At 49.7% G+C, this 17,598-nt stretch overlaps 1 protein-coding gene across 3 annotated transcripts in view; it reads right to left on the reverse strand.

Annotated features, from left to right (window-relative positions):
- Positions 1-17,598, reverse strand: part of LOC105283299 (homeobox protein homothorax) — a 429,006-nt gene that overhangs the window by 362,790 nt on the left and 48,618 nt on the right. For all 3 annotated transcript variants that reach the window (XM_026975099.1, XM_026975100.1, XM_026975098.1), the window contains exon 6: positions 17,407-17,598. In XM_026975099.1, coding sequence (XP_026830900.1) covers positions 17,407-17,598 — 192 coding nt within the window. The remainder of the gene's footprint in view (positions 1-17,406) is intronic.

A 17,598-nucleotide genomic window follows, 5' to 3' on the forward strand; every position in this document is an offset into this window, starting at 1 on the left:
TGTTGCCGAATTGCTGGATAACAGACGCCATCAACCAGTCATCGTGCACATTCGACGGTAGGTACCCCGTTGGTCCGTCGACATTTCTGAACGACGGGTTCGCGCGCTCGTCACATAGTAACTACCGGTTGGCTGGTCTGGACAGGACCGGCGAGTTGTTTTGCAGCGCGCCGGAATAGATATCGGAGGTAGCTGGCGCGGAGACAGGGAAGTGCCACTATTTCTGACGAGCGCAAAAGAGCGCATCTTCTCCCCTTGCCGTCGCCGTCGTAGTCGTCGTCGTCGTCGTCGTCGTTGTCGCTGTCGCTGTCGTCGTGGTCGTCGTGCCGCTTTCCGTAAACCCCTCTCACCTCCTCCCTTCTGTCATCCAAGGTGTCTCTAGGCGCGAGGAAGAGGAGAGTTCCGGGCGCGCGCGCTCGCGAGTGCGACTTTAATAGGGGAACCGATGCTGTGTGAGAAGCAGCCAGGAATAACCGTCAAGATGTCACACTTCCATATAGACATCGTGCCGAAGTTCCACTCGATGATCCGTCCGTTCGCTTGTCCGTCGTCCGTTTCGTCGTGTTCGCGTCAGCGACGGCGGTCTCCGTTGGCTAACAGAGGAGGAGCGAAACGAGCGGAGCACACGCGCGATTAATGAGCCGGAGACTCTGTCAGAAGCGTGATCAAACGCCAACGGAGGCTTTACAGCGCGAGATCAAACGCCAACGACTTATTGTCTCTTCTGCATGGAGTGCGGAATCGAGAAGGCGACTGTAACCGAGACGGTGTCTGCATACACTGTTATCATATGTTCTTTATGAAGATACGGAAAAGCGAAAATGACAAATATAACAATTGTTTTAGAGTTTAACAACTGTCGCATTAAAGCGTCTATAAATGTCGTCATAATTAAGACGGAAGGTTAATTTTTCATCTCATTCTTATCGCGGCGAAAGATTTCAACAGTTGCGTTTTCTGGCCTTTCCCGATCTTGCGATAGCATTGACAATGCTCGCGTTTAATGAGATCACGGACCGAAAATGAAATAAGCCAGGTTTTAGTTGGCGCCAAATGACGCAGATGTGAATGCGGATCCAAGAATACGACCGCACTTTGTTGCACAAGCGGTGAAACTAATCGCGCGGCACACCATCCTTTTGGATCGCGCGCTAAATGAGACGAATGGCTTTTGAAAACGCGACACGTGTTAAGCGCGGAATTAATTTCGCCGCGGCGTTCCCGCTACTGAGTTATACGCGACAAATCTGTATCGCCGGCGTCGATTAATCAATGGGTATTCCGCGTCGGCTCGCATCATTTACGGAGAACAAGATTTAGGTGCGATAAAAGTGGTGCGAAACCGAGGACGGGGCAAGTTCTCCATCCACCTCGGTTTGAGTTATCTCTCGAGCGCGGGCACGCGGTGGGAAAGTTCTCCATCAAAATCCCAGTTAATAAGCAGTCCGCTAACACACCCACAGCAGCTCGGCAGAAGCGGCCTCGCAGATCTACGAGTGCCGTTTGTCACGGTAATGCGACTGGGCCAAACGAGGCGTCGATATAGCAAACAATCTTCCTGCCAAAGCCGACTGCCCAAGAGCGAGGGCCACGAAACGCAAAGATGAGAAAAAACACATAAAAAAAAAGAAGGAAAAAGAATGAGAGACGTATTCGAGACTAGATCGCAGTCGCGTTGTGCGTGGGAATGTGCGTTCCTCGACAACGAGGAACATTCCGGTCGCACCTGAGAGCACGTGGGTGAGGTCGGCACTCTCGTTCGTCGTCCCGGAAGACGTAAATAATCGCCGCACGCGGACGTTACTGCGTGTCGCCGCTTATTCAGAAAATCTTAAATCTCCCCTGAGACGAGTTTATCGTCCGAGACCCGCGCGGAGTCTCTAGGTCCCGAGCGAAGCGGAGAGATCATTGTACCGTCGAATATGATGACTTCACCTGCGCGGAGGCAAGAGGTAATTGCGCCGCCAGTAAAAGGAATGACTCATGAGTTATTCCCCAAGCCCTAGATGGGTTCAAGATCACCTTTAATGATCGTCTCTATGCTACACTAAGGTTGCAGAGCACAAATCCGGAACGGCTCGCGGGAAATATTCTCGCGCAAAGATGAAAAACGCTCGTTTTTTCTACCGCGTCCACTTTTCCCGCGCAAAGTTCCGTGAGTGTGCAAAATTTGCGGGCAGCAAACGACTGCTAAGTTTATCTTAAAATCTGGTGTCACGCGAATGCTCGCTTACGGCTAAACGTTTCGTCTCGCTCGCAAGACGGGAAGTCGCCGAAAGACTCAACCGTTGTCCCGAACGCTAGTTGACACACCTGCCAGCATTCTGGCCGTCCCGACCTCACCTGGTACCGCTCTATCCAAGCTGCCGGGAAGGATTATACGTGCACGGGGCGCACGGTTGGAATAGAAATCCTTTCCGCTCTCACCGGCTGGTCTATTTCCCTCTGTTATTTCTCGCTTTTTGTTTGCGGGACATCCGGCGGCAGCGAGTGCACGTAACTCCAAATTTCGTTGCAGAACGCGAACGATTTCGGCCAATGACTTGCTCGTTTCATATCCGCTAAGCGCGATACTCGCGTGATGATTACGTCTTACGGTGATTTCGCGGAATCGTCCGGCTCGATAAAGATCGGTCAGTTCGCAGACTTCGCAGTCCGCACACGAGCGCGGATGTGTCACGCGGAGCGAGTTATCGCGAGAGGAAAATCGTCGCCCGTGTCGGAGATGGAGCGCCCATTGTCGTCGCAGATAAGCGAAGGCTTGGAGGCTTCGACACCCGTTCGTCTCTCACTTCGATTCTCTCTCGTCCCGCGATAGTCAAGGAGTGACCACCCAGGCGAGATCTCGTGCCTATTCGTGAATGACAAATGGCGTCCCCGGGTCAATATATCGGGGTGAGCGTCTCAGTACCGTTCGACACGAAGGCTTCGCGAACGTGTTCGTCCTACGAAGGATCGGCGGACGACGCGAGCGGGATACGAAAGTCCGCGGCAGGACGCGAAGAGGACTAGATGATGCCGCAAAAATATTTGCCCTGTTAAAAAGCACCGATAATTTATAGACCGTAGTGCGTGGACACCGTATGCGTTTCCAGTTATGTAAATACGCTCCCACTTAGATAGAGCATAAATATAACGCGGATCGTAAAATGCGATGGGGGAGCGAGAAGGATGCGGAGAACTGCGTTTAGCTGGCGAGAAGAAAAGACAGCGGGAAGCGACGAAAGAGGAAGGAAAACGAAAGGGGTGAAGCGAGAAGAACGGGGAAGAGAAAGACTCCTCTGTCATTGAAAGAAAGGCGAGGAAGGATAAGCTGTGTCGTTCCGGGGCAGGCAGCCGCGCTCGCCCACACACAAAGTCGACAAGAAAGAAAAAGATCGGGCTGCGATGCGGCCGTGGTTCACACCGCGCCGAATGACTGATCCTCTCAGCGGCGCGTCTTTCAATGCGCTCACGGACGGATGGACGGGCGGACGGGTGGATGAACGAACGAACGTTGATTACCATCGCTCGTGCGCAAAGCGCCACGACGCCACATTCTCTCCCTGTTCCTTCCTCTCTCTCTCTCTCTACCCTTTCTGACGCACGCGAGGCATTGTTGTCCGGTGACACCATGTGGTACCACGTAGCTGCCTCACTAAGCCGATCGAAGCGTCTAGCAATCGATCATCCTGTACGTGAGTAAATTTGCCAGAGACGGTCGTTAATATCGAAACGATATTCGGAAGCCGCTCGCTTTCTCGGAGACGTCGGAAGAGAGAGAAACAGACGGTCCTCGCAAAAGTATAGATGTATGAATTCTATTTTCGGGACAGCAATATGAGAGGGAAACATCAGTGTAGTTTGAATTACGTGCTCAATGATGGACGTTTGTCTGTTTCGATCGTTTTAACAGAGTGCAATGCGGCAAAGAAGCATAAACAGTCGAAGTCTACAACAGAATTTTTCCGAATAAATAAGAACTAGGTCTTTTCATGTCAATTGTTTTTCAAGCCAGAGGCAATAAAAATTCTGTAACTTAAACAGTAATATTTCTGAATTTTACACAAAAAGATATTTTTTGCGTAACTTTAAAATAAATAATATATGAATATTTGTGCAACCGGAGCAACAGTGTCATTGAAAATCTTGACTGACATGCATTGCTCTGAATCACGCATGAAAAGAGACCGTGAAAGACTATACTGACATGTTACAAGACAGCGCTACGCAAAGGCCAAACAGCAGTTAACACCGCAACGTCCACGGGCTCTTGAAACGCGCACGATCGAATTGCCAAGAATCCTATCGATCAACGTGTCACGAAATACCAGTCGCATTGATATCGAGAGGTGAGACGCTTTCGTCAATGCGTAGCATAGATGAATTCTGGATTATTCAAAAGGCGCACGAAAGATATATAATGCCGTTTAACATCAGAGAACCAGATGCATAAGGTGTATTTTTGCAAGCACCAATTCGCAGCTCATAGTCGGTGTTAAATTTAGCACTAGTCAATTTCGTACTGTCTCGACGAGAAGGACAAAGATCATGCGAATAATTTAGAAATTTTTCACGCGACAATTGAACAACGAAAATAGGAAAACAAGCTGCTATCAGAAAAATAAAACGACAGAAATAAAACGAGAGAAAATCGAAAGTATATTCCCAAAATGGCCTATGAAAAAATAATACGTGTTTGTGGCACATAGAATCATCATTTCAGGCGCGAGAGAAACTGATAAATTCGCACATGGATAATGCAAATCCGCGAGAAGCCAAGAGTATACACTCGCGTGTCGAATTTACGTCTCGTTGAAACTATTGTGAGCCTAATAGAAACGAAAACGATCGCGGCGAGCCGTCGCGGCGCGGACGGTCGTCGAGATCATTTTATTGCTCGCAAATCGAGTGCGGGCCCTCCGCCGATTTCCCGCACAAGGCAGGAAGCCGGAAGGGGTCAAAATCGGAGGACCGTTTTCGCGCTCGATTTACCAGAATGCATCCGGCGCGCTGCGACGTCGACGGCGAGCGTCTCTTACACGCGTGCTTGCGACCACGAAGTTCTCTTCACGATGGAGGAGCCGATATTCCGACCTACTCCACACACCCTGTTCCTCCCCAACCTCTCCTCTTTACGACGCGGCAGCCACGAAAGGGTACTTGGGGGTTTGCCATATATTTGCATGAGGATACGCAAGCGCGTGCACGCGTATGTTCGCGCACACGCGCTCCCGCAGTCGTCCCTCTAATCCTCTAATAGGATTTATACGCGCGAGCTCGATTACCTTCAGTCAAGAATACACCCCTCGCCACCGAGTCGGACCCAACGGCGCGTATTTACCCCGCGATAATTTTGCACCTCACCCACACGACGCTCCCGCGACACGCCGCGAGATATTAAACGCTCGCGGATTAGAGGGTTTCTGGACTCGTTTGCGAACAATATCGATCAAAAATATAACTCGAAATTGAGAAGACATTGCCCATCCTCAGTTGAATAAATCTGAATATGTATCGACGCTTAAAGTAATAAACTACAAATATTCTTTTCGAAAATATTCAAATTGTGGATCATTTTTAGTGTAACAGAATTTCAGAAGATCACTCTCGCACATAATGTCTTTGGAAAAGGAATGTCGTCTTGTTTTGCAATACACGTGTAATATTCGTGGTGAACGTGGTGCGAAGACGCGACGGTACTTGAGAAATCGCGCGCGAGTTTCTTCGCGGACGTGTTTGCCAGTGACGGAACCTTATGGAGGTCCGAAGAAGAGCGCACAACTCGCTCAGAATGCCGGGATTCACCGGAGCAAAAAGCGGGAACAGTCGTGTTCCCCGAGAGGCGACGACGATCCGATTCCCCGGCATAACGATAACATCCGTGCGCGGTAACGGCGGCGAGCGAGCCAAGCCGCGAGATTCATCTCCGTACGCGCCTCACGTATGGTCGCTCCTCTTTTTCACGAGATCGTATATCTAACGCTGCGCTGCGCGCAAAAATCTTCGGCAAATAGTTTTCTTCGCACCTCTCGCTCTGCTCTTTCTCTCCCGCGTCCATTCCCGTTCCCGGTACCAGCGGGAATCGCATACCGGCGCGTTGGAGGTCGCGTTTTCGGGTGTCTCACGAGAGATCGAGGGACGGGTTTGCATGCCGGATGACCGCGAGGACCATTTCCGTTCCCACCGACGCGACATCAGCGGAGACAGCGGCGACGGTGCATTCCGCTGAATGCATCTCTCCTCGAGCTCCACGAAAATGTTTCGCTACTGACGAAGGGAACGGCAGAGGAAAGAGGGAGGGCGAGGGTGCGCGCCGCCGAGATGCCTGTTTCTTCTCTCTTTCTGAGTCCAAAGACGCTCGCTCCTTCGCGAATAAACGCGATCGGTTCTCTTATTTGGCGGCTGAACCGAGGCCGACCGCTTGGGAAGGATCGAGGGATGAGAGGAGAAGAAGGTGGAGAGCACGGAGGAGAAAACGAAGGGAGGAGGCTGGAGGACCTGGAATTGGCGCGACCGAAGAAGCGAAAGAGAGAAAAAGAGAGAGAGAGAGACGTCCGCTCGCCGCAAACGGAGGATAGACCCTCAAAGAGGGAGAAGGTTCCTTCGCGCACCTTCCTTTCATGCGAGCCGGCCCGTTAATCCTCTACGGATCCCGTCAGGATCCCACGGAGATGCACCGAGGGAATTTGCATACAAGATCTTCTGGCATCTCCTCCACGGTTGCCTCGTCGTCCTCCCGCGCCTCTTCGTCCTCTCACTTTACCTCCCCCTCGGCCATCTTCCTCTCTTCTTCGGACTGTACCCTCTGCTCCTCCTCGTCCCACGACGCCATCGCGACCCGCTTATGCGTCGATCGCGCTCTACTCATCCCCCAACCTATTTGGATCCCGAGAGAAGCCGAGGTCCCTTCTCGATCGCTCCGAAAGTCGCAAAGAACTTTGCTCGCCGGTCCATCAGGCTACGAGAGGCACAAACCGATCGCATTCTTCTCTGCACGGAACAATGGAGATGGGCCCTTTCCTCGAGCCATCGAACTCGACGGAAACTCCTGAACGTGCAGCCTATGGTGACCTTGATGATCGACTGGATAAGATGAGAAACGAACGCGGAGCGAATGCAACCTTGCGTCGACGCGCGAATCAACGAGGAACCGTGCGCGGAAAAACCGCTCCCGAGTTAGGCATTAATTCGCTCGGCGAATTAGCATCGTCACCCTGTAATCGCGGACGTGCGCGCGCGCGCAATAAATTTGCAAGTATATTACGCCTTCGCCGATATGAATATTAAATGCGTCCTCGGAATAGTATTAAAGAGCATTTTTGCTTCCCGGAATTTGAATGCCAAATACGCGGTAATGATATGTTGTACGCGAAGCGTCCCCGCGCGATGCATTATTAATGCCGAATTTGTGCTTTTTACCTTTCTCTCTTCCTCATTTCGAGTGCGGCGACTTTTCCGACACGACGTCCAATTTTCCGACGGTCGTCGAGCGTGCGCGTCGTCCACCTCAACGAGTCGCGACGCGCTTGAACGAGCGCGTCCGCGTAATCCCATAGGGAAACTCATTCGATCCGATAACCCCGAGGAATTTGACGTGGGGCTTCATCCCCTCGCGTCTGCTCCCATTCCCGGAGTTAATCCGAGCCATATACGCGAGCGATTACCGTTAATTATATTTTCCTGGTGGGCTCTCACGGGCGCGCGTTTGTGCGCGTCCACTCGGCTTCTCCCCCGAGTTTTCACACAGAAACACGTGCCGGGCGCGCTTAGGCGTCGCGGCGTGGGTGTACACGTGTGTTTTCGTGGATGATGAAGAAGGGGGGAATCGGCGGAAGCCTGGGCCCGCGTGGGAAGGGCGCGGGCGAGTCACCCTCCCTTAGCTCTCGGCAACGTTCCTCCCTTAGCGTTAATACGGGCTACGTCGGGCGAAGGGCAGGATTAAATTGGCACCAATTACCAGCAAAACACCCTCCACGCACTTTCTCTCCCCCGGTCTTCCTGCGCTCCTCCCGTTCCTCGTCCCCAGAAACGCTCTCGGCCCACCCTCTTGACGCCCGCTCACCCCAAAGAAGAGAGGAATCCACCCCTCGGAGAGCCGCAACGGTATTACATTATGAAAATATACATCTACAGCTGACGTAGCTGGTCGCGAGATAATTATATTCACGCGGTGCTACGAGTTTTTCGAGAGGAAAGTCGATGCAGATGAATATTAATATCATCGATCATGCTGTAATTCTCAGACTTTTCAGAGCTTATTATTAAACTTGTGTTGGAATGATTAAACATATATTAAATTTTGTTCATTTACTTTTACAAGCGAAATTGATGTGCAATAGCGTTTTATAACACGCTTTTATCCTTTTCAAAGAATTCCTTTCGAATTAGTAGCTATTTCTGCCTAATACGAGCTGCTTCTATTGAGTTATCCTTTAAGTTTCCTTATATTTCTAGGATTCTATCGTAGGCAAATTTAATCGCCCCGCCAAGAATATGTCGAAAATGACGCGAGCTATAACCGGTAATTTTCCGCGAGCGATCAGATTACGAGGTAGCGCGTTAACGACGAACGCACACCGATATGTCGCCGTCGTGCGATCCTCCTCCGCCCGCTCTTTCCGTTCACACGCGCGCGCGACTCAAGACGAGGACGACGACGACGATGACGACAAGACCGACAACGATGAAGACGGTGACGGCATTTGTGCACACACAAATGGGCGGTTCTAAGACGAGGAATACCGCGTGCTGCAATTGGTCCGCCTAGTCGTTACGCTTATCACATTACTCGCGAGCGATGTGCCGAGGACGTGAGGCAGGCATGCGTGCGTATGTGCATGCGTGTCGTGTACGCGAGCACCTTGAGAAACGCACCATCTCCGTGATGGCTCGTGGGTGTGGGAATTGCTCTCACCGGTAACGCCATGTGGTACATAGATACATCCGTGTGCACGTGTGCGTACGTATTTGTGCATATCGCGAGAGGCGCCATTTGCGGAGCGATTTTGCGGGTGTGCAGCCGCAGAGGGGATTCCGCGATTTTTCCTCGCCGGCGAGGAGCGACGTTTGCGGTTCGGCGACGCGAAAAGTATCCGCAGACCCTGAGGATTAAACGTTCGCGAGCGTCGCGAGGTGAGACGGGAGCGGCGACGTCGTCGTCGAATGAACGCACGCTTTATGGTAATAGCGTCGAGCTAATTAGACGCGATCGATGCGAACACGGAGTCGTCTTCGCTCCTGCACGCCATGCCGCTTCGACTTCGGGCGAATTTATGCAATGCGGTTACTTGAAAGGTCTTCCTGCTGCCGCATCGCCCAACTAATCGTATCGATCTATCTCGAGTGTCTCCAACTGCACATGGGGATATACAATAGATAGATAATGCATTGAGAGCGGCGATCGCATATATGTCTATAAAGCACAGGATATTTCAAGCCTCCTCTGTATCACTCCTGCATTCGGATAATTATTTAACGTCATGTTTCCTTTTCGTGACCTTTTCGGTAAGAAATATAATGAACGTTCTATAAATCAAATGTTAAACGCGAGGAAAGAGTAAAGCCAAGCTCCAAGTCGACGTCTCAATTGGCAATTGCTTAAATTTGATGTCATTCCTCCATGATGTAGCGATTGTTTCGACGTTATTTCAAGGTCTAATTTCTTAAACTGCAGTGCAATTCGCGATCTGTCATCGAAATCGTCGATGCGCCGAGCGTTGCATATCGCATTACGATATGTGCATGCACACCGATCCCGGACGAAGGAACAGAAGTTGCGCGGTCAAGAAAGCAGAAGGTACGAGAGGAAGAGAGCGAGGGGAAGAGAGGAGGATAATTTATTATGCTGTCAGTATGTCGCTCACAATGACCGCCTCCTCGATTTTAGTGACACGGCGATTATCGTCGCAGCCGATCTCGACCGATCATCGTTAGCATGAATAACGTGACAATGGTAATCCCTTTCGTGAAAGTGCTAACGGCCATACGTGCTTCGACGCCAGATGCCGTCTTGAGCATGTAGAAGAGTTCGTCACCGTGAGAGGGACATCACGAAGAGGAGGAGGAAGCGGAGGACATTCACCACAAGGAGCAAGCGCGGCGGAGGAGTGCTCCGACACGTGGCGCGTATGCGCTCGTCACCGACGAATCTTCTAAAAATATTTACTGAGAGACGCGGGGAGAGGAGAGGAGAGAAAAAATAAGAGAAAGAATAGTCGACGAGAGAGAGAGAGAGAGCCCGACGCCGCGACGGTTTTAATTTGGCCATCGGAACGCGACGATACCGCGACGTCGCGACGCGAATGCGTCGATCCTGGAGGTGATTTCGCGCGAGCAAGCGACTTTATTTCTGGATCGGCGTTGTGCGTTGTGAGTTGTACGCCACAACGGTGCACCAAACGTCCGTGGGACGTTTCCTCGCGAGTCTCTAATGCGACGAGACACGCTCATTCTATTATTCCGATCGCGCCTGGCGGCTATTCACGATCGCGACTACTCGCGTTACCGTGTGTACGTTCGCGTATCGGCCGCTTTCAATGGCGGTTCGAATGGGTAGCCAGCGGAGTGCCTTTGGGCGGAAAAGCGCTAAAAATAGGAATACCGTTGACGCAACCGCTAATAACGGCCGCCCTCGAGAAGAGACGAGGCGGATAAATGTCTGTAATGCTTGCGCGAACGACGATAATTTCAAGTACGCTCGCAGTGCACGAGCGTGCCGCGAAAGGCAGAACAGAGATGGTTGGTTAACGGCGAAATGAGCGACACAATCCCGCACGATCGTAAACGGACAGTTTTCCGGAGAATGCGTCGCCGACACGTTCCCAGGGGGCAGCCGACGAAATATTCTTCGAGTACTTTCCAAGGGTTGATCGCGGTCGGACGGAGGCTTGGAGGAGACGACGAGCATGCCGTAAGAGATGTGCCGGCGCACGGGGGTGGCTTCTCGGGGAGGGAAAGTGGCCCCGTTACAAGTTTTACTGCAGTTTTGCGGCTCGGAACTGCGAGCGCGTAACGGCCGGCAATTGAATTTAAATATTCAATTATGGGATGTGTAAATGAAATAGAAGTCTTATGCAAATGGCTACACGCCGCCGAGGGTTGTTGCAAATTTAAAGGGTTAAATATTTATTAGCCGAGGGTTAACCGAGATTTATGGGACCGCGGCTGGCTCTCTTTTCGTTCCCTCGCCGACACGTTCGGCAGCACCTTCGGGAATTGCGCGACTAGAGTTCGAGCGTACGAACTAAATGCGCGCGAATAATTGCGATAATTAATAACGCGTGCCTACTAACGTCTGCGTGAATGCTTTGAATCTACCGTTTAAATTCAAAACGCATTCAATTACTGCTAGCAAAATAATACTGCCAGCAACTCCCTGTAAAGAACCCTGTAAAGAAAACACTTCTCTCTAGAAAAAAATTCTTGTCGCTTGAAAACCAAAGATTTGTTAGAATTTTGTTAAGTACATAACATGGTTTGATGTGGAATTTCTTTTTTCGGCAAAAGATGTGGCCATTGACGGTTTAGTCTTGATAAGTCACGTATGAAATTGCTAGTTAAATTTTTTTTCAAAGTCCATTAAGATAATTATCGCTCGCATGCTTCTGGTTTGAGTGACGTCTATCCGTTGTGCACAGATCCGACTTTATCTGATAGAGATGCGATCGTAATACGCACGCAATTAACTTACGAGGGTGTGCACCATGCAGCGGGATCAAGGAGCAGTTTGGTTCGACAAACACGAGATCGTGAAAGCGCTTAAATAAAAAAAAGACGCAGAGTGTTTTTGTTTTAACTCAACAAGGCTAACATTTATTTATAATGAAAATACGTTGATTGAGACAATTATTTAAACAAGTATCGTTATCGATAATATATATGTATATATTATCACTATATATATATAATACTAATCGTATACAATGTTTCGGGTGAGTTCCGATTTTTTTTTGCATTTCCTTAAGTCTAGTAAATTGTAAATCGTAAACACACATACATGCACATGTTTTCCACGCGCATACACGGTCTCTTCCGCGCATTAAATGCACATGCTAAGTTAAACACGGCGGTACCAGCTTCTTCGCTTGCGTTTTGCGGAACAGCGCGTGAATGAAATTGAGAGCATATCTCGTATATCTCGCGTTTCATCGTTCGCATTTTGTATCTCCGTTTATCAATCTGACTATGCATACATTATACCCAAACATTGTAACAATTACAGAAACAATACGAAACAAAAACATAACCATATCACGCGACGTTACCAACAAACGCGTATACATCCGCGGCTTTACTCCACGAGATCAAAAAAGGAGGCAGCGCGTTACGATACGCAATCCTGATAAAACTAACCTGCCTCCTTTTTCTTCGCGTCTCATGGCTCGCGATCTCGCACTACCAAATTGAAAATAATTATCGGATATTATGCCACGCGCGAGACCGCGAGCTTCGAGCATTCTTCATCAGGTAAATTTTGCCGCAAAGTCGCAAAAAATACGCGCAGGAACAAGCATGAAGTGCTATAAAATTTGAAACGCGACAAAAATTAATGAAAAAAGTCCTCCCGGTTATATTAGGTACTCCCCGACAATAAACGCAATGCACAAAAAAGCGTAACCTAAATCCGAAATAGAAGTAAAGACAGAAAAGGAAAACGTATTACTCGTTTTGATTATCTGGTAACGGTATCTATATGTTGAGCATTAAAAAATATCGAACACTCCACGCCTCGAGTTACACTAAACCGATTTGCTTTAATCAGTATTTAATTAAGTACACAGTCTTGGCGCAAATGCGCGCACGCTGCAACCTATGGCACTAAATATTCACGTTATTTTCTGCGTTCTTTAAATTTATCCGCTCGCCGTCATAAAGATCGATCTTGTTCGTGTGCATCTTATACAAACGCAGCGAGTTTTCAACACTCAGACTTCACTTCACGCAATTAAAAATAGAAAATAAACATAAATTTATTTGTCACAAATTAATCGTACAAACGCAATGTTAAAAAAGGGAAATGCATTTTAAGAACAAATTATTCATGACTCATCAAGATTTTCGGTACCTTGAAATCCGTTTATTTTAAATAAGCAGTTCAGTCTTTTATAAAAGCAAAACCATGTGTTACGCTTCAAGAAATATCGCGTCAAGAATGTCAAATCGACTCCGCATCGAATGTAAAAGTACCCGCGCAAAAGTAATCGATTCTAAGATTGCTTCCCTGTGTTCGTCGTATAAAACAGAATATGCAAAACAGAAGGGAACGCTTCGACCATTTTATAGATAGTTATTTTTTTCTTCTTTTCTCACTTTCACCGGTATATTTTTATTTCTTCCACTTCTTTTATTCCTTCATCACCTTCCTGTTTACCTAAGAAAAACCGAGAGGCCTAGTCTCTCGGCCCTAGGTTCGGCACTCGTAACTAGGGTTCCGATCGACCGGTGCCGAAGCCCACCTTCCAACCCCCGTACACCCTTGCATTCTCCTGCAACTGGTCAGGCCAAGTCGCAACAATGACCGTAACGAGAAGATCGTCGGTCAGCATCGGACTTGAAGTCGCGTCCTCCATTCTGGTGCCCCGCTATGTGATTTCCATATTGTTTGTCGGAAATACATTTCGTTCCATTTCTTCCTAAGAGATATCTCGCGGCATACATGTATACTCGCGTATGTGTCCTGCTTATACGTGCCGTCATCGTTTCTTAAAGCGGCACGTGGATGCAAGCGGCGTATTCGGAAATGAACACGTGGTGTGCGTACGTGTGTGCGTATATGTACATGTATATACGTACACATACACGCAGGAAATTTCAAATATAAAATTGTTATATTTAAAATTTTCTCCCTGCATAAATCATATTGCACACACATATAAATAAATATTATTTTTTGTTCATCTCCGAGCGGACCGCTCGTGCACACAAGGTGTACACACTTGCAAAATGTTAGTAATATAGAATACTAACATCAGGATTTTTCAATTTATCGCGATAAGCTCCAGGCACCAGCGGGAGAACTCGACTCTTGGCCTCTCACGATCCTCTCTCCAGGATCTCGTCTTCATCTTAATGTCATTCAGCTTGCTTGTTGCTCGTTACAATACACAAGGGTTATTAAGTACGGGGGATTGGGGGTGGACCTCGCGCGCCCTGCCGATCAGGACTTGTACCTCACACAACTCCCTAGTTACGAGTACCGAGACCTAGTTGATAGCTAGCTAGTCGATCGCGTACGGCTTTAGCTGCATTTTCGCTCTCACCTGTATTTGTATTTTCTCATAATCGAGCATCTTTAACACGCATATGTCTCTGTGTTCGCGTTGCTCAACTCGATCCCGATCGCACACCCGCTGTTTCGCGCAAAAATATTCCGTGGCGTGTTGTATCGGCCGTATCGCCTCGCCAATGCTCTCATGTATTCCCATCTCCTCTCTCTCTCTTTCTCTCTCTCGGTATGTCTCTCACACACTCATGCACATTCGCACCCTACACTTTCCGCGAATACCCGGTAACCGCTAAGCTAAAAAGTCGCAATAAATTAAGTGCTATGGTCTACCTCGTTTCCTCTAAAGACGACCTACACACGCTAACGCGCACCGCGTCCCGTTCTCGCTGTCTCACGTTCTCATTCGCTCTTTGCCTCTCGCACAGTTCCCAAGTTACTCGCCGATCAGTTCAGTTTAAAAATAGACACAAAATTCTTTTTCTCTCTCACGCGACGCGTATGAGCCTTAATCCTATTACGTATATCCAGATCACGGTTAATGTCTCGCTCAGCTAATCTAATCAACCCTCGAAAGCGACGGTGTCCCGTCAATTAATTCATTCTCGCTACTGCTCGCAGTTTCGATCGCGGAAGACGTGCACCATCCGACGTCATCCGCGCGCGCGCGCGTAGCCCACGGAAGAGTAGCTACCTGGAAAGCAGACGCCGCGTAGACGATATAATGCCTGTCGTAAACACGCCTACCGCGCGCGATAGTATCGATCATCATCCAACGCGGGCTGCATCGAGGCCGTTAGCTACCAAGAAGACGAGCGCGCGCGCGTGCTCTCGCCCCTATACAGCGCTAAGAAGAACGAAAAGAAAATGCAGCAAGGAAAAAAAGCGAGCAGAACGTCGGCACGTCGGGTTGCCCGCACCTTGCCCGCCCTTCCTACATCGCGATAAAATTCATTTAACCAGCCGTCTCTTCTCCCCCTTGCTGTACACCTGACGCGATCTCGCGTGACTCGCGCCCCCGTTCTGTTCCTGCCCCCCAAAAAATGACGGAGAATGCTATCAGCGGTTTCCGTCCATGCCGATCATCATCCCGAGCCACCGATCCTTTCGCGCCTCTTGCTATCCACCCTATCTCTAGCAGCTGAACGACCTACTTCGCCAACGAGGACGCGCGCGAGAAAACGCGAACCCGCTTCTCCTCCTAATGCCCGCTTCTTTTATATAGATATCTCGCACGTCCGTCTGTGCGTCGTGCCGTGCCGCAAGAGACCTTGAAGGAGAAACAGGAGGGAAGAGACTACGAGAGAATGAGAGAAACGGAGAAACACGCGAGATGGAACGAATGCCTCGCTCTCTCGGAGCGGTTTACCAGCGAGAACGCGCGCGGACCGCGTATCTCGTTATTTCCGATAACTGCCCGGCCCGCAGATGGAAAGAACCGACCACGTCCCGGCCGCACGAGGAGCAAAACGCAGGATCGGTTGCATAAGGCTCGTGAAGCTCGTTCGGCGCTCTCGCACCGATAATAGCCCATTACGACTGGTTTCCAAGGCGGTTTTGGGCGAGAATATCTCTGAATATGTTTTGAAAGCGGTTCGTTCCGAAAGCGAGAGCCGATGTCAACGTACGAGCGTTGCCTGTCTGGCACGAAACAGATTTAGAAACATTCTTCTGCTACGCCAAGGGACGACAGCTTACGTAATCGAATCCGCGTCAGATATGCGGCGTGACCGAGCGAAGGCTCGCACGCGAATTAATCGCTCGGAACACGTCGCGAGAAGTGCGCGAAGGTATCGCGTAGAAGCGGAATACACCTGATGGATCCAAGAAGAAGAGGGATTCAACACTCGATCCCGCTAAAGTGAAGCTTGAAGTCCCATCTCCACCTTTCCGAATTTCCAATTAAACACGCGTTTATCGATAAACTCTATCTCTATCAAAGAACATACAAGCGACAAGAATAACAAGAATAAATATAAAAAAATACGATGAATAAATAAAATCTATACTTTCGAACAACTAGCTCGTTGGCATAAAAGAATAACAAGAACACATAATAAATGATATCAAAGCCAGCCAAGCACCGAAGAAGATCGGCACTCGTCCTCCGCTCGCGAAGCAGTGCGAGACACTTATAGAAGGTATATATTGAAATAGTTCCAACAAGTAGCGCCGGTCCAACAATATGAATTTCTACACAATCCCTCATCACTCGCGTATGGGGTCTGCGTGTACTGCGGAACCCCAAACCTTTTCAGAAGCGGAAGAAAACGCAGCTCAAGAACCTGATATTTACAACTACCAGCACTTCGGCATTGATCAACAGCGATATTGGTGCTGGACACCGTAGAACACTGTCTCATTCGACATAGACCTGGTGCGTCTGGACTCTTCATACGTGCATGACCTCGAGAGTTCAGAGGCACGTTCTGATCAGACCCGCGGCTGATTACCGCGAACATGGATCTCGTTAAAGAAAGTGAGCAACGGATATCGATCGCGAGCTTGCCATCGTGAACGCGGTCGACCTTGAGGAATGGTACTATACGACGTCCCTCGACATCATACTGGTCAATCCGATTGGACAAGGGACACTAGCCGACACTAGTCGATTTGATGGCACGGCAAACACGAGATAACGAAACACGATGGCATGGAAGAAGAAGAAGAAGAAGAAGAAAGATAGAGTAAGGGAGACAAGCAGCAGAGAAGGATAAGAGAGAAATAGAAAACGAAAAGGTCTCGCGGAATCGGCACGGAAGTCGCGTGGTCTATTACGAGCACGGATAAACGGCCGAGCTGATGCTGTGGTAGGCGGCGAGGGCGGCGTGCGCGTGCGCAGGGGGCGCGGATGCGGCTGCGTGCGGCGAGGTGGCCATCGCGGATGCCGCCGCGGCTGCCATCATCATCTGTTGGTGCGAACGCTTTAGGGAGTTGGGAGTTGTGGCGGCGCTACTTGGGGTAATAGCAGTAGTAGTGGTGGTGTTCGACTGCGGCGCAGGGTGGTGGTTTTGGCTTTGGTTTTGGTTGCTCAGTTGCAAGGGGGTGGTAGTGGCGGTACTGCCGATCCCGGCGTGATTATTATTATTATTGTTATTATTCTGACTCTGGTGGTGGTGGTGGTGATGGTGATGGTGTTGGTGGTGGTGGGGTGTGAGCGCGTCGTGCGGGTAGTAAGATGTTGACGATGGTGAGGTACTCACGACGTCCGGCGTGCTGGCCCCGTCTGTGTGGCTGGTGCTGTCGGCGGTGCTCCTAGGTCCGCTGCCGTCCAGGCCGTTCCCCAACTCTGGCGGCTTCGAGCTCTCCCGATCGTCGATCACGAGGTCGATCGGCATCTTGCCCTTCAGGCAGCTGATGTACCGGTGGCAGAAGTTGTCGCACAGCTCGTGTAC

Source organism: Ooceraea biroi, chromosome 14, assembly GCF_003672135.1.
Source record: "Ooceraea biroi isolate clonal line C1 chromosome 14, Obir_v5.4, whole genome shotgun sequence".
In the NCBI taxonomy this organism is placed as follows: Eukaryota; Metazoa; Arthropoda; class Insecta; order Hymenoptera; family Formicidae; genus Ooceraea; species Ooceraea biroi.